General features: G+C 36.3%; 1 protein-coding gene across 1 annotated transcript in view; it reads right to left on the bottom strand.

Moving 5' to 3' along the window:
• Positions 1 to 16,395, bottom strand: part of OSBPL9 (oxysterol binding protein-like 9) — a gene marked incomplete at its 3' end in the record, with an annotated part of 25,896 nt that overhangs the window by 2,946 nt on the left and 6,555 nt on the right. Inside the window, exons 3-12 of the mRNA XM_009573374.1 lie at positions 15,429 to 15,458; positions 14,501 to 14,551; positions 10,098 to 10,136; positions 7,013 to 7,106; positions 6,353 to 6,454; positions 3,914 to 4,073; positions 3,101 to 3,213; positions 2,706 to 2,824; positions 1,196 to 1,281; positions 774 to 948 (exon numbers count right to left, since the gene is read on the bottom strand). Of these exons, the coding sequence (XP_009571669.1) occupies positions 774 to 948; positions 1,196 to 1,281; positions 2,706 to 2,824; positions 3,101 to 3,213; positions 3,914 to 4,073; positions 6,353 to 6,454; positions 7,013 to 7,106; positions 10,098 to 10,136; positions 14,501 to 14,548 (936 nt within the window). The remainder of the gene's footprint in view (positions 1 to 773; positions 949 to 1,195; positions 1,282 to 2,705; positions 2,825 to 3,100; positions 3,214 to 3,913; positions 4,074 to 6,352; positions 6,455 to 7,012; positions 7,107 to 10,097; positions 10,137 to 14,500; positions 14,552 to 15,428; positions 15,459 to 16,395) is intronic.

Consider the following 16,395-nt stretch of genomic DNA (forward strand, 5'->3'; position numbering starts at 1 on the left):
GGGAAGAAAAAGAAAAACAACAACAAAAAACGCCACACCAGGCTGCACTGCAAGTGCTAAAGCTTTTCTCTGGAATCAGCGGGGCACCGCAGTGACTATGGTTCATGTGCATAAGTCTGATTCATCCTTGAGTCTCACTGAAACTTGGGCAAATAAGAGAAAAGCTCATACACTGGTAGATGATTTCAGATTACAGGAGTGGCACTACTGTTACTGTGTCCTTCACTTCACCAGACATACACCGATAAAGTACAAAAGGAAGAGTAGTGGCCAGACACAGATGTACAACTAAAATATTATCCAAGCTCAGAATCTAAACTTCAGAAGTCTATAAAAAGATTTTAAAAGGAGAATTAAATATACTGGAGAAACTGCACTGCTTTCTAGGCGCAGAAAGAAACCCCACTATTAAAGACACAAGGGTTTAGAGAAATGACTTTTAAAAAAAAAAAAAAAAAAAAACACCCACAAATCAGAACTTTGCAAAGCAAGGAATTCATACTCAGTGCTATGAAACAGTTCAGCAAAAAAGAACATTTTCAACGTGTCAAATAGTTCTTAAAAAAATAATAGCTCAAATTTTGTTATACAAGATATTTTAAACTTCTGTCAAAAGGAGGAAGGAGGGGGGGAAATCAGTTAAGAAATTGCCATAGTTTGTCAATTTTGCTACTTAAACATAGCATAAGCCATTTCAGTCAGTAAATTAATAAAGCTTTGGGAAATACTCGCATGCATTCTAGGCGCCAAAAAACATACCACAAGAAACTAACCATATCATCTTCACCTTCAGTGCCTGGTAATACCCAATGACATCGGAAGATCTCGCCCAAAATGGGATTGTAAGGCTTTTTAGCAACTGACCCTTTTCTTCCTGCATGAAAAGCTGAGAGGTACCATTTAACCACTTGAACCATTCGTTCCTTTGGATCCTTCTGGTCACTAATGCTACGTGAGCCAAAAGAGAGAAAAGAAGGACAGGCAAAATGAAATACAAGCAGGTACCTCAAATACAGGAAAGCTTTTTGGATGTTTAGTTGTTTTACAACTAGAAGTTCGACTACTTTGACTATTTTTCAAGTTTAGATCAAAACCCAAGCAATATTCTTCAAAATTAGCAACTTACTTTTGGCAGCCCACAAGGGCCATAAACAATATCAGAACCAGTTAATGCTCTACTTTAAAAATCAAATACCTGACAAACAAGTCCGGATGTGCAAAAAAGTCAGCATACATTTCCAACAGTGATCTTCTTTCCAGGATAAAAGTTGGAAGAACCACCTGGGTGAAGAAAAACAACTCTTATAGATCAAGATACTTTAACATCCCGCACAAAAGCATTCTCCGTACTAACTGTAAATAGCATACAAAGCACCCAAGGCTTCATGTGCCTGTAAGCTGATTGTGTTCTCAAACTTACCAATGAGTTCTGACATATGCAGGTCAGTTGGCATCTTCTATAAAATCAAAGATTTAAGAGGAACTGTCTCTTGTCTTACATATATTCTAGTGCCACTTAGAGCATATCCAACTACACGACTGAGCTTATCAAAAGCTGTTCTTAATTACAGTAACACTGATTATTTAATTTCATCTATATGTACACTGTCAATTCTCAGTTATAGTCAAAATCTCATTCCATGTAGTCACATCCTCTTATGTGCCTCTTTATCGAGATGAAGGTTAGTCTCTGGCCTACTACTTTTCTTCCCCAACAGCATTCGCAGGTTCTATTCTTGTGGATCTGCCGTCTGCTTCAGTGTGATATAGACCACTGTTGAAAGCAGTGTTGATTGCTGTTGTTGACTTTAAAGTGATGCAGACAAGATGCATGCTCATGATGCTTCTTGGCAGCTTAACTTGAGATCAGTAATTTTCAACTATTCCACGAGTTCCCAAAACAGACATATTTTGGATTAATTCCTATTCAGAACTGCCAGAAACCTTCCGTAGTTTGCTTGTGAGTTGCTGGCTATTTCTCCAGAAAAGTTTTAAGTTTATCTTTTTATTGTCTATTGTGAGTTCCAGACTGGACAGTTAAAGTCATCCACTTAAGGAAACTAATGATAGGATTGATCTCTCCTACTCTTTTTCAATCTGGAATTACTTATTTAAATTTAACCAAGCTTCCTAGAAAGATCAACACCTTCAGAATATTGTTCTTTCAACCCTAAGACAGACACCAACATGAATCATATTCACGAAAAACCCAACTCTTTACTTGCCAGGCCTATATGTAGCATTTTAAAAAACACAAGCAACTTATTCAACAAGATCCCAATTAAGCAAAGCATTTCATTGTATGCTTAATTCCTCCTTTTATTTATGTCTTATTGAATGTCACCATACACTGGGATCTTGTAGATCTTTGTTCTAGGAAGCTAAAGACAGGAGAAACATTACTACTGCATACAGCATTCCTCTTATCCCAGCTTTACAGGCACTCCAAGGATCAGGTTCAAAGAGAACAAACAGCTACTTTCCATAGCAAACTATTTTCCCGAACAGATTTTAGCAGTTCGATATATTTATTCTGCATTCATTTCCCACCCCTCAGTACCAACTCCAATTAAAAAAAAAAAAAACATGCTAAAGAGATTACAGCTTAATTAGCTCTTAGAACAAACATACAGTTAAATTACTTTAACACTGAACTGATTTACACAGAATTCAAGGTTTACTCTCCCTCCCTTCCGCATGTTTACCTTTGTTAGATCCATTCCTAATCTAACTTGTGACAATAGATGCATAATAACACTCTTATGTTCTTCCACTGATTCTCCTTCCCCATCATCATCTCGATCATCAGGAGGATCGAAGAGATCTAGAAAAACCAAATTGCTTTTGTTTTTCTCTAAACCTTCGAAGACAGATTGTATTTAATTAGCATATATCTTAGCTGTCAAAAAGGTCTTATTTATAAAACTAAGGTTTTTAAATCCTACAATTCAACAATCTTCCACTAGTAAAGAAACAGTAGATAAACCATTTTCTATAAATACCTTGTCATATATATATATGATCATACATACATTGACACAGCTTACACACAGATTAACAATCAAGAGCTCCTCACTGAAAGTTCACGCAGTCCACTTACCAGCATCATTTGTCCCATTAGACATGGAAGAATTGAGGGACTCTGTGGTATCCGGACGTTTCAGACTACTTCCTGTGCTGCTCCGAGTCAGGACTGCAGCAGACCCTGAAGAACTAAAGAAGAGTAATAAATTCTCACAATTCACAATGAATTAATTCAGACCAAATTATTATAATTTGATATACATAGACACGGAGTTTACTGATAGACATTAATATGTGTGCTGTATGCTAATTCACAGAAAACTTAAAATGGACTGTGGCTGAACAAGTGGGAAAGTCTAAGATAATAACACCTGAAGGGATAAAACAGCTGACTAATTCCTCTTCGAAATGTGTAGCATCTCTTGAAATTAATTTTCCGATTCATAAAAAAGAAGAGTAAATAGAGATTTTGGGGAAAGACAGTCAACTTCAAAAGATTTCTCTTAGTAAATGTGAGAGGGAATTGGCTATTTCCCAAAGGCTGCAACAAACACAGGTGAAATACACCATGGTCTCAGATTATATCTCTGAGCTGGTGGCTTCCCAAGTTTGGTCTATGTTAGAGTTTTGTCAACATATATACCTGATGGAATGGGAAGGAGTAGAGGAGGAAACCCCCTCACAGACAACTGTGCTGGGGAAAGGGGTAATCTTATTCTGTTACACAGAGTGGCTTTTTTGCCTCCCCTGCCTTTTTTTTTTTTTTTTTTTTTAAAGCCAATGTCTCTTATTCGCTTATTTAGCTTAACTAACTTCTACAAGCAGAGAAGCCACGCCCTTGTTGATAAAAATGTCATTCAGTATGCACTGCATACTTTCAGCTACTTACTCCATACATCGCTTTGGGGAAGAACTGCTCTGATAGAATTCATCAGCATCATAGAACTCATCCTCACTGCTTGAGTAAGAAAAATCTGGGACTGTATTTGGAGACAGGTTGACATGGCTTGGAGAGGTGAGACTGCTGCTAGGTGCTGATGGCCCACTTCCTATGGAGTATTAAAAATTACAGACTTAATAAAACCAAACGAATTCTTTCAAAATCCACCAGTTCTAACTTATGAGTAGGATTGTTCAAATCAATAAAGACTAATGCAAACTCAGAAGGTATGATATCTTACAAAATTAGAAGCAATAATTAGTCAGGTTCACACCGGGTTTCATTTAACAGGTAACAAAAGAGAGGTCACAAGGAAAATCAAGAACACAGAACAACAGTAAAGTGTAAGGACATTATTTTCCCAAAGTTGTCGATTAAAAGCAAAACAACAATATTGAAAACTTGTATAGATTCAGAGTATGCTTTATGTTGGAAGGGATCTCTGGAAGTCATCTGGTCTAGTCCCCACTCAAGGCCCAAACAACTTCAAAATTAGACCAGTTTGTTCAAGATCACATCTAGTCAGGTTTTAAATATCTCTCAAGATGAAGATTCCATAATCTTTCTGGGGAACCAATTCCAAAGTTTGAACTACCTCATTATAAAACCAAAACATTTTCTAAGACCTACTTGGAATTTCCTTTCTTACAACTTGTGTTGATTGCCTCATCCTTTTGCTGTGCATCTCCAAGAGGAGCCCAGTTCTATCTCCTTTATACCCTCCCAAGAGTTGGCAGAAGATTGCAGTAACATCCCTCTTTAGCTCGATCTTCCTAAGGCTGAATAAATCCAGTTCTGTCAGCCTCTAAGTACATCATGGGCCTCAGCTTCCTAATCTTGGTGGTCCATGTCTTTTGACTGTGGAACCCAAAACTATACATAGTACCCAAGATGTGGTCTCACAGATCCCAAGTACAGAGGAACAATCACTTCTCTTAATCTGCTCTTCACATTCTCACTAATCCAGCCCGATATGCAGCAAAACCTTCATCACCACAAGGGCACGCTGCTGACTCATGTTCCACTTGTTGCTCACCAGGACCCCTGGCTCCTCTTCTGCCAAGCTGCAGTTAGCCCCATGCAACAGGGCAGGCTGAGGGCTATGCCCATCGTAGGTGGGTGGAGAACTTCACATTTGCCTTCATCAAACTTCATGAGGTTTCTGTCAGTCCACTTCCCCAGCCAGTCACAGCCCCTCTGAATAGCAGCCCTGTCCTATCCGTTGTTCTCCCCAATTTGGCAAAATCCGTGTCTAGGTTATCTGAAATGTTAAGCAGTATTGGACGCAGTATCAACCCCTGAGAAACACCAGTAGTCACTTGGTTGCCATTTGAACTTCATACAACTGATTGCAAGCCTCAGGCCTGGCAGTCCAGCCAGTTTCCACTCAACTTGTATTCTACTTACCTAAAACATCTTTTTCCAATTTAGCTACAAATATATTTGTGACAAAATCTAATGAATACAGTTTCTAAATTGGATTACATGAATCCTGTCTCACCACTAACTCGCTGTTTTTCAAGAGTCATAGCAATGAAGACAAACCAGGTTAACACTCACACAGTCCTTTTGTGGAAGCCTAAGTCACAACAGAGGTTATTAAGCAAGCTAAGGTATTTACACAAACAACAATCACCAGAAACTAACTAGAAGATGAGATGCATAGAGTAAGACTAAACTAAAAAAAGGAACTTTCTGGCAGGAGAAAAAGCTAGCAGTGGTATCCTTCATCTTTCAGACTGTTTAACACACGTATTAGCGTTCTGGGAAGGAAGGCTAGTAATAAAGTAACAACAAATCATTTACACACAAGCTTAGAAAAAAACTTGGGAGGGAACTGAGAGAGTTTTAGCATGATTGGACAATATAATCAATACAACTGATCAGGAAGTAACAGTCAATGTATACAGATAATAAATATGTTAAGTATGTAGCTATGGTTTTAAAAAAAAAAAATTATAGGAACTGTAAACAGATAATTATAGCAACTTCATATATACTATAGCAACTTTTGCTTCAAAGCATCTATTACAGTTTTAAAAAGGCCAATGAATGCTATTATTTAAGGGGGAGATGAGGGAATCAATGAATTAAAAACCCCAAAGGCCACACACAATTTATTAACCGCAAAGTTCTCGTGCCGATTACTGCAAGATTGCAATGATAGAGACAAGAAAGCAAGCTGGTAATACTCCTATGTATTATGTATACATGGTGGGGAGAAAGAGCAGAATAGTTGTTTTAACACAACACTGAAATATGTGTTGATTAAAAGCAAGATGTAGGCCAATACAATGTTGTCTTAATAGCTAATTACGTTAGGTTACAGACAGTATATATTCAGTTTTGTTTCTTGTACTTCAGTAAGACAGTTACACAGAACTGTACCTGTACTATTTGGTGTTGGAGTCTGATTTCCAAGAGATGCTACTACAGGTCCCACTGGCAAAGATGAGGGTCGCTGCTCTGACTTGCACAACTGAGCAGGTTCTAGGGGATATTTTTGTATGTTAAACCCAAAATTCACATTTAAATATGAGAATTACACTTTCGCTGGGAAGGAGATTCCACATTATTTCACCTCACCTTCAAAAATGAAATCCTTTTCTATAAAAGCCATTCAGACAGAAAAACATGCTTCTGTCATTGTTGCCTAGCTCTTTTTTATTATTAAGCAAAGATGGCATTTTAAAAAATTGCAGTTATTTAGCTAGAAAGCATTTATCTTTTCTGAAAATTATCGTTTCATTTATTTTAAGAAAGTATATTAGAAATGTAAGGTAGTAACTTAGAGCAAGTAAAATGTATCAGCTTATCCACAGAACTGGAGGCAGATTTACCTGATGGCTGAGGAAGCTCCATGCCTCCTCCTCCTTTCCCTTCCTTTGCACCTCTGTGGTGAGTGCCCACAACTAAGTGCAGAGTGCACCTGTATTGCATATGTGACACAGAAGCTATCCACCATTATGCAGCCCCTCCATCTAGACTGCAGTTGCATCCTGCTCTGCTCATGAATATTTCTACTGAGGTTCTTTCTATACACTGTACCTGGAGGTATAACCGCTTGGGAAGGCATTGTGCTGATCACGGACTGTTCCAAAGGACTGGGCTGATATACTGCGTCAACCGGGTTTATAGTGCTCTGAGACAAAAGAAAGAAAAGCACATTTTCTCTCAATTAAGAAAAAAAAAAAAGAACATAGATAGCAAGAACATTGTGAGCACAAGAAATGCCCAAATGCAAGATAGCAAATTCCTGAGAGAAAAAGTAAAACACAAATTGACAGTTGAGGACATGAGAAATACTTTCAAAGTGGTATTTAATTCTTTACACAGACTTTACACTAAACTGAATTTGCTAGATATTTGAATTGTCCTATAAAGAATTCTTATTTCAGGTTCTAGCTTCTGGTATTCCTTCCAAGGTCCATTAATAAATATTGCGTGCAAAGAGTGGAAAGTTAGATGTAAATTATCTGGCAAAAAATTAGGACAGGTAATCTGTATTTTCAAAACCATTTTTTTCATTTTTTCAAAAATTAATTTGTCCAGACCATAGTAAATCAACCCATAAATTAGAACAAGGATCATCAGCATGCTTACAGCCATGAAGTGGCTTTGTTGCCAAAACTCCTTCCAATGCAAGCTGACAGTTTTCAGTGTATCTCCAGTACATTTCAATCTACTTATGAACGTGGGCACTTTGAAAATGAAGCACCAATTCAACTCAACACTCAGAAAAGTCACTGACTTCAGTATATGTTCTTGGCTTTTATACAACAAGTCTCTTGGAAATCTAAATTGCAATGCCTTTTAATCCAAACTAGCATGATTTTGCCTTGCTTCACTGGCCTGTAATTTTGTTATCATCTAAGCATTGTTTGTAATATATGTTTACATACAACAACTAGAACTTCTACGTTGTTCTGGGTTGTTAATTGGATAAAAAGCACATAAACCCCTTTTCCAAACATCTTGCAATTTAAAGCCATTGATCTATGCCAGAACTGTGAAAATCTTTGCCTCAATTTGCTAGGAAATCTTGCTACTGTGCTTAAGTTGATATCAAGCACAGAAAGGTCATACAATGCTGAGTTCTACTTTAAAAAAAATTCTTCTTTTAAAAAAGGTAGATGAGTTTTACCTTTAAATTTAGTCAGTATGTTTATTCCTATCCTCTTTTTAGAACAATATTTAAAACAGAAGAGAGCCTCCAACTGTTCTTCCCTCCTTTTAGTCTATTAATTTCTATTTACATGTAGACTGAGGGAAACAGGGTCATTTTAACCTTCCTCCCATTTTCCTACAAAAGGAAGACTTATTTCTTGCCTCCTTTCCTGGTTAACTGTAATTCTGAACTTTATCCTACACTAAAAATCAGTGAAGCAGGGAAGATTTTTTTTTTTTATAGCACAGGATTTATTTAATTGAAAACAAAACTATTATTCTCTGTTTATCTTTTTAAAATCTCCAGTTTAAAAAAAAAAGGGGCATAAAAATTGCTTTCTACATTTTCATTGGTGTAACTAACTAGTACACAAATAAATAATCCAGTACATATACTGTTACTCCACTGTATTCCAGCATAAAATCAATGTCCCTTACCTAATTGCACAAGCAGTTGAAGTAATGTGTATGCAACACAGGCAGGTCCCTGTCCCACATATTTCACAGTTTAAAATCATGATCCCAGTTTCAGAGTTAAGAAACTTAAAAATCAAGATAGTCCTATGATACACAGGATGCTATTGCTATCTCTATCTCCCCTAGTTTTTAGGGAAACTAATAATATATGAGATACAGAACACTGGTGTGATAAAGGAAAAAAAACCAGTAATGCCCAATTCTCCACACCGCAACATGAACTGGAGTTTCCTGTTCAATAATTTGGGGTATGCCTTCATGGTTTAGAAACAGATGAAGGCAGACCTGAAAGTTTCCTACTCTGAGTTTAATAATGACTTAAAAACAACCATGCAGAAACAAGACCATCATCCCACCATGGTATCAAACATTGATCATATTCCTGCCTAAGTTTAAGGTGAAATCCTGACTTTTAGCCCAAGCTAATGTTGACCTCAATAGCATCAAAATTTCAATCTTCACAATCACTGATGCATCAGTTAATATATTCTTAGAGAAATACTTTCTTTTCTCCCCAGCGTGAGCCCACAGACAATTAGAATAGTGGCTAATCAAATTCAGACTTTACTAAGTTGTAATATCTATATGAAATTTCTGAGTTGCAGATCTAATGTGCATACCACCTCTATCTGTAGTGGTGTCTAGCTGCATAACCTCTCTTTTCCAGGGCACGCAACAGAACCTATTCCATTACACTAAGACCTGAATTACGTGACTCTCCACAGGGTAATCGTTTATCTTATTTACAGTAAGCATGAAACAAAAAAAAAAAAAAAAAAAAAAAAAAAATCTATCTGTGCATCTTTACTCCAAAGTTCACACCAGAAAAATCATACTGCTAAAGCTGTGTATAATGGAAAGACAAATAAAGCTTGGGAATTATTGTAAGCTGTAATGAAAACAAACTGATTTTTAGAGTTACATTTTACTGAAACCAATCTCCTATTAAAAGTATCTGAAATGTACTCAAGTGACAAAAAGAGAACGAAGAAAGAGAAGTCACATGTGACCGAAACCAAAGATGACAGAAGTTACATTAAAAATGCAGAAGTTATATTAAAGAAGAAACATTGCTTAAACAGACATAATACAACTTTGTGTCAAACAAGCAGCACTGTAGAAAAGACAAACTACTTGAAGCACACGGATAGCTGATCTATTTCATACATAAAGATACTTCAGATGGAACACAAAACTATTTCTATCCCAATAATTTCCCTTTCATCTGTTCACATGGCAGATTTTTATCTGAGTGTTCAGTCATAACACTGCCATTTAAGACACTCAGTATAAAACCGATACTGTATTTTCTAAAGGCAAGGGTGTTAGCCAACCTCAGAAGCTAATGACTCAACAGTAATTTTAACAAGACACTTGAAGCAGTGAATTAGAGAAAGGAAGAAGTATGTTGCAAAATGAGTGGAAATTCAGGTCTCTGTTCACATGTTCTGCAGAAATAAAGGGAGATAAAGATTAGATTTAAACTTACTATAAGTCCATCTGCGTGCTTCTCCTCATTATTTTGGTCCTTAAGGAAAAAATGTTAAAAATATCAACATAACAGTCTTGTATGACTTATCAGCTCTGTGTTAAGTGAGAACAGCAAGTTTCTCTCAGGAATGTTTACATTTTCAGCCATAAAATGTTCCTCATCATGTGATACAGTAACTAAACTTAGAAGAAACAATTCTATACATAGTCACTGCACCTCTGAAGATCAGAGTTTTCCAAGGATCTGTCCACGCAAGTTTGAACAATTTTTAAAATATCCTTTCTGCACTGCAGAATACAATTACACTTTACAACGTAGGTTCTTCCCAAATAGCTAAGAGCCCCCCAAAACATGGTCTGCAGCACCAAGGAGTTCCTGAAAACCGAAAGACATGAAGTTCTCAGTTTCTGAAGAAGTGCGATTATCATACAGGTCAAATTTTCAAAAGCACTTTTTGCTTTTGAAAGACAAAAGTGCCTTTATAAGTTAAATGCTTTTAACTTTTGCTTTTTGGTATCCACTAGATTTAAAAATGTTTTTAGATTATTTACAATCTAGGATTTTGGGGTTTTTGCCTAGAAGCATATGTGAAAGAGCAGGCAATGCATGGAATAAAACTATCATCAGGGGAAATTACACTACCAACAGCCAAATTAATGCCAATCTACAGTTAGCATAGTTTTAACACTGTACCAGCAACAGTATAAATTTTACTGAACACTAAGCCAAATCTCTTCACTTCTGCTGCAAAGTTCATATTACCAGTATATCAATCCATAACTTTGTTCAGTGTAAGCCATAAGACTTGTCCACAGAGTATTTCCCCAGATTTCCAGTTTTTAAAGTTAAGAGGAACAAGGGGAAAAAAAAGTAAATAGTGTAAAGAAAGTTGGCACATACTTATGTTTTGATACTTTATACACTCTTCCTTAGCTTATATAGTTGGCAATAGGCTGCTCAAATTTCATGTCTGCTAGTTGACATTTCTTAAGCAAGGCTTTCCATGACAAAAACAACAGTAAGGGCAACAAGTTCCATTGGGTTGCAAACTTAGAAACAAAGAAGAAATAACAACACTGGAGTCCAGTTGTTTTTTTTTTTTTCAACATACAAAATTTCCATGTTATGCTATCATGTCTAAGACCTAAGAAATAAAACACAAAGATGCTGCGTTTGTACTGAAGCTTGCTATCTTATCTCAGTAATGCCCAATCAGCAATGTGGCATGTTGATGAGGTAAGGAAGGCCGAAATACCACAAAACTAGGCAGGCAAGACTGACCAGAAATGATGGAGTGAAAAAGGGAAGGCAAAGATGCAAAACTAAGTATTTAAATTATAAAAGCTACTTCATAAAACATATAATATATATTTCTAAAACTGTAGTTTACCAACTCACTGACAGACCATTACATATATTTTACAACACACATCAGCGAAGCTGGACATCTTCAACTGTCATACATGCAAAGGGGACAACACAAGCCAAATGCCCCACCCACCCATCCCACTTAGTTTATTTTGATTGCGTTTTGATAAGTGATGTATGTATTATAACATATTCCTATTTAGCTGGTATTTACTTCATTATTTTGAAAATGCCTTGGATCACCTCAAGTTCAAGTACCATGATTACACACTTGATTTACCAGTAAGTTTAATGAAAATTTAACTGTCCAAGTCCTAAGGCAGGTTGTTTTAAGAGTCCATGGAACAGCTCAACTTAACACACAATTTAAAAAAAACCAACCAAACAAACAAAAAAAAACCAAACAAAAAACCCCAAAACCACCAAAAAAACAGGTTTGCCTCAATGTACCAAAATCATCCGAATAATAAATGGCTGTGTGTTTGAAACAGAGAGATGTTCTGAGTATATAGAGAAGTGATAACAATTTTCAAGCTATGCAACCAACCAGAAGGTAATTGTGAAGTCTGTCTCCTAATGAGAAAGGCACTGTAGAAGTAAAAATGGGGGCAGGGGCGGTGTTAATATGATTTATTTTCAGCAGTGTAAGTCAGCAGCCATACTTGCCTTACAGCTTTGGGAAAAAAACTTGCAGAATCTTAAAAGGTTCTATACTGGAGAACAGAAAGCTATCAGTCAGACACAATACATTTTTACATATATAACGCTTCATACACATGCAACTTACAGAACTGTAAAAACAAACCAAAACCCCCTGCATTCTTAATTTCCTACAGTAGTAAGAAATCAGGATACCAACACAGTTTATGGAAAAGGGGGCAAGGGGTGGGGGGGTGCATGTAGTCAGCAAGTACAGTTGCCTAAGATAGAGAGAGAGGAAGAAGATGAAGAGATGAAGCAGAATAAAGGTTATTAAAATAGCAGGAGGATTTATAGAGGGTATTTTTCACTACATGTGGATCAACTTCTTCCAATTAGCTGTGCATAAACCACTCATTTAAACCACCTTATCTTCAATAGCTCTACAAGAGCTTTAGATATGGTTAGGCAAAAAAACCAAACAAAAAACCCCCACTCCCCAATGGATAAACCCATCTATTTACACTGGTTAATATTTACTGTTATGGAAAAAAGGACTTCAAGGTCTGATTTAGTGTAACAGAAAGCAAGCCTTAGCATCTTTGGGGGACCCAAATTCCACCTACCTTTACGCTTATATGGTAGTTGGAGAAGTAAAGCTCTGAACCTGATCAAAAATGACTGCAACTGCCACTACAAGTTCAGTTTTGTCCATTATCAGCAAACCACCTATCCAACTTCAAAATATGCTTAGCATCAGCGCAAGATAAGCAGTCATATTTGTCTACCCCCCAATAAACTTACCCATAGCAGAAACAGAATTTGATATTAAATAGAAACAAGAAAGCTAAGTCAGCCACCTATTACCAGCTTTGATCAAGAACCTGAAAAGCAGATTATAGCTCTGCTCTTTCAGATTTGCTAACTGCATAGCAGAGCTTTTTAAAAAAGAGCAAAATTTCATGGGAATTAAACCTCTGTGAAAATAACAACTATTAAACACATTGATATAGTAATTAACAAAAAATGAACAAGTCATTTGTTGCACACAGTTTCTCCAACAGCTACCTTAATACAGCAAGTCACATATGGCTGTGAAAGAAAACTAGCGTACTGCCATCTAACCTATCTACAATTGCCTCGACCAAATCCCCAAAGAATGACACATAGTCTACTGGTTTCACTCTACTAAAACAATTCTAAATATACCCAGTACTTAATAACAGCAAATTATTAAGTGCTGACAAGGCTTTTCTTGGTATCACTACAGTGGAGGATTCAAACAGTACCACTGTATGTTAAATAAAGACTGTTCTAGCTCTAGATTCATGTGGCACAAAACTATTTAAATGTACCCTACTACTTATAAAATATTTTTGGTTTTGTATGAACCTGTTGACTAAGAAACCTTTTCTTCAGAATTTTTAAGCTACTGATATGAAATTTGAATTTCACAAAATATGCACTGATCCTTTTAGTGAATGACTTCTGATCCTGCAAGGTTCTAAATACTTCAACTTTCACTGACCTCAAAATTTTGTACAATGTATCTGGCATCTAGAATGAAGACAAACAGCCGTATTGTATTTGAAAGCTACAGAAAAAAAAGTTGATCTAGACTATAGAAAAAAAAAAATTGAAGAGCCTATGCCTATTACTGAATAAATCAGAATGTGTTCTGATTAAATTCAGCCTTAAATTCTGAAAATACCATAAATTAATTTATTTGCAAAACAGTCTTCCTTCACTTTGGCCGCAAGACATAAATCAGCAGCTCATAATTATATATCCTGAATACAGTATGTGAAGGCCTGTAAGAGCACAACTTGCCAAAAAAAACCCCACTCCAATTCTCACTAAACTTTAAAAAGTAACAAAACATTTAAGTGAAAAGCATAAGTGCATTATCCGTATTCAATTCTCAAATAATACAATCCGTACTTCAAGAAGTTCCAACATCATCATGAACTTCAGATCTATTAAAAACCCTGCCAAACCAGCTTAGATTATTAACATCACAATTTTCCCTTTTTCTATTTATGTTAGTCTCATTCTTAAATGAAACACAAAGAAGAGTTTTGTTAAGTTTCTATTCTGTCACCCTTATGTTTGTTGAAGTTCTTATTTAGTCTAATAGGAAACTCTGAAAAAAAAAGTTTATCTCAAAAGAAAAGCTTTCTCATCAACACGACTGTTACCACAAACATTAACAGGACTGTCTGCTATGGAACTCAATATTTCAGAAACTTCATTAAAATAGTAGCATAAATCAACTTATACCAATTTTTTTATATATATATCCTAGATCATATAGAAGGCACTTTTAGATTTCAACTGTTTTCACAGATTAATGCTGTATAATTAAAATTCAAAATAGTTTATAGTGTACTTACTTTAGCAATTTGTAGCAACACAATGCAGTGTTTTATTGATTCTACCATGCTCTAGGAAAACAAAAATGACAGAAAAAAACCAACTTGTATTACTATCCTATAATATTTTGTATTTACAGGTATTTTTATTAGTTACGCAGAATATTAACTGAAATACTGGGTGAGAACTAAATGGACACTCACTTCTGTAGAACCCCTACTTTCCCTTCCCCGCTTTTTTTTTCCAGAGACAAAAGCATAGCAGTAGAAAGAAGTTTCCAAAAGCCACATACAACACAAGTTGTCAGGGTGAAATGGAGGTCAGCTTCAAACTTTCAGAGCCCTGCAAGCAGGTAAGCTGTCAAGCGAGAAGAGGCTGAGAGAGCTGGGATTGTTTAATCTGAAGAAGAAAAGGCTCAGGGGGGCCTTATCAATGGGCATCAATATCTGATTGGGATGGCAGGGCGTAAAGAAGACGGAGCTAGACTCATCTCAGTGGTGCCCAGTGACAGGACAACAGGCAACGTCCACAAATCAAACTACAGGAAATTCACCTTAAACGTAAGAAAACACTTTTTTACTCTAGGGATGATCAAACTCTGGAACAGGTTTCCCAGAGAGGTTGTAGAGCCTCCATCCTTGGAGTTACTCAAAACTCAACTAGATTTGGTCCTGGGCAACCTGCTCTAGCTGACCGTGCTCTGAGCATGGGGTTGGACCACAGTCTTTCACAGGTCCTTTCCAATCTCAACTATTCTATGATTTTATGATTCTAAGGTGCTAGACATAAATCTGAATACACCACTAGAACGAGGCTGCCTCTGGCATCGCACTGTTAGACCTAATATGGATTCCCGCTTTTCTGTAAAAAGCTTTAAAAACCTTCCCAAGAAAATAAGGTGAATTTCAGAATCTATATATAATAGATATAAAAATTAAAGAAACTTACACTGGTTGTTTCTTTGAGACTTTCAATTTTCTGTAAAAGAAAAATCAAAATAGTGTGGTTAAAGAAAGAATTTCCAGCATCTAGTTTGACCTAAATATTGTACAAACACTATATTTTAATCTTAAATTGGGGGAGGAAAAAAAACAACGAACATGTTAAAGATTATTTCTGTATATAGACACAATTTTCATTTTGTAATTGACAAGACAGAAATCAAACTGATAATTAAAGCTTAAAGAGACAAGGTTAGGAATTTCTGAGCAGTGACATACATATTTACCCATCAAAGTCTACACTTCAGTTTTGCATAACATCAACAAAAAAGAAATGCAGTATGAAGATTCACTCTAAGTTCAATTTCTATCCTTATATAGCGTACTGAATGGTGACACATTCCAACAATCAATATTACTTGAAATTACCATCATTCAAGTATAATAAACATACGCAGTTAAGCACAGTTTAAAAAAATCACAGAAAATAACAGTGCACACATGTTCTTGCTCTTTCTAAGCCGCCAGTAAAAGTGCATCTGGAAATCTGCCTACTTAATTTTATCTAGAAACACTGGTTCATAAAGATTTCCTGTGTGGAATTGCACTTCAGGCATGCAAAAGGCATCTGCATGCCATTTTACACATAAGCATGACCTATCTAAGCAGCATATGCATCCTGTTGATGTCCTTGGCTCTGTCTGCAGAAGGCAAAATTATTAGATTGGACTCAGCACTGAACCTCTACTAATTCAATTACAGGACCTCTTTGTTTTGATTAATATGAGTGTCTCATGTGACTTGAGTCACAGTCTTTTTGATTCTTGAATAATCAAAGTGCGTAAAGGAACTTCCCTCCCCGCCCTCCCCCAGCACTGCAAGCCAACTTCTACACCATAAGAGAGCAACATGCATCCATAAATCTACAGGAATGAATAGTCTCAGCTCGCGGATTTTAAAAAAAAAAAAAAAAA

The sequence above is a fragment of the Fulmarus glacialis genome, unplaced genomic scaffold (assembly GCF_000690835.1).
Source record: "Fulmarus glacialis isolate BGI_N327 unplaced genomic scaffold, ASM69083v1 scaffold11232, whole genome shotgun sequence".
In the NCBI taxonomy this organism is placed as follows: Eukaryota; Metazoa; Chordata; class Aves; order Procellariiformes; family Procellariidae; genus Fulmarus; species Fulmarus glacialis.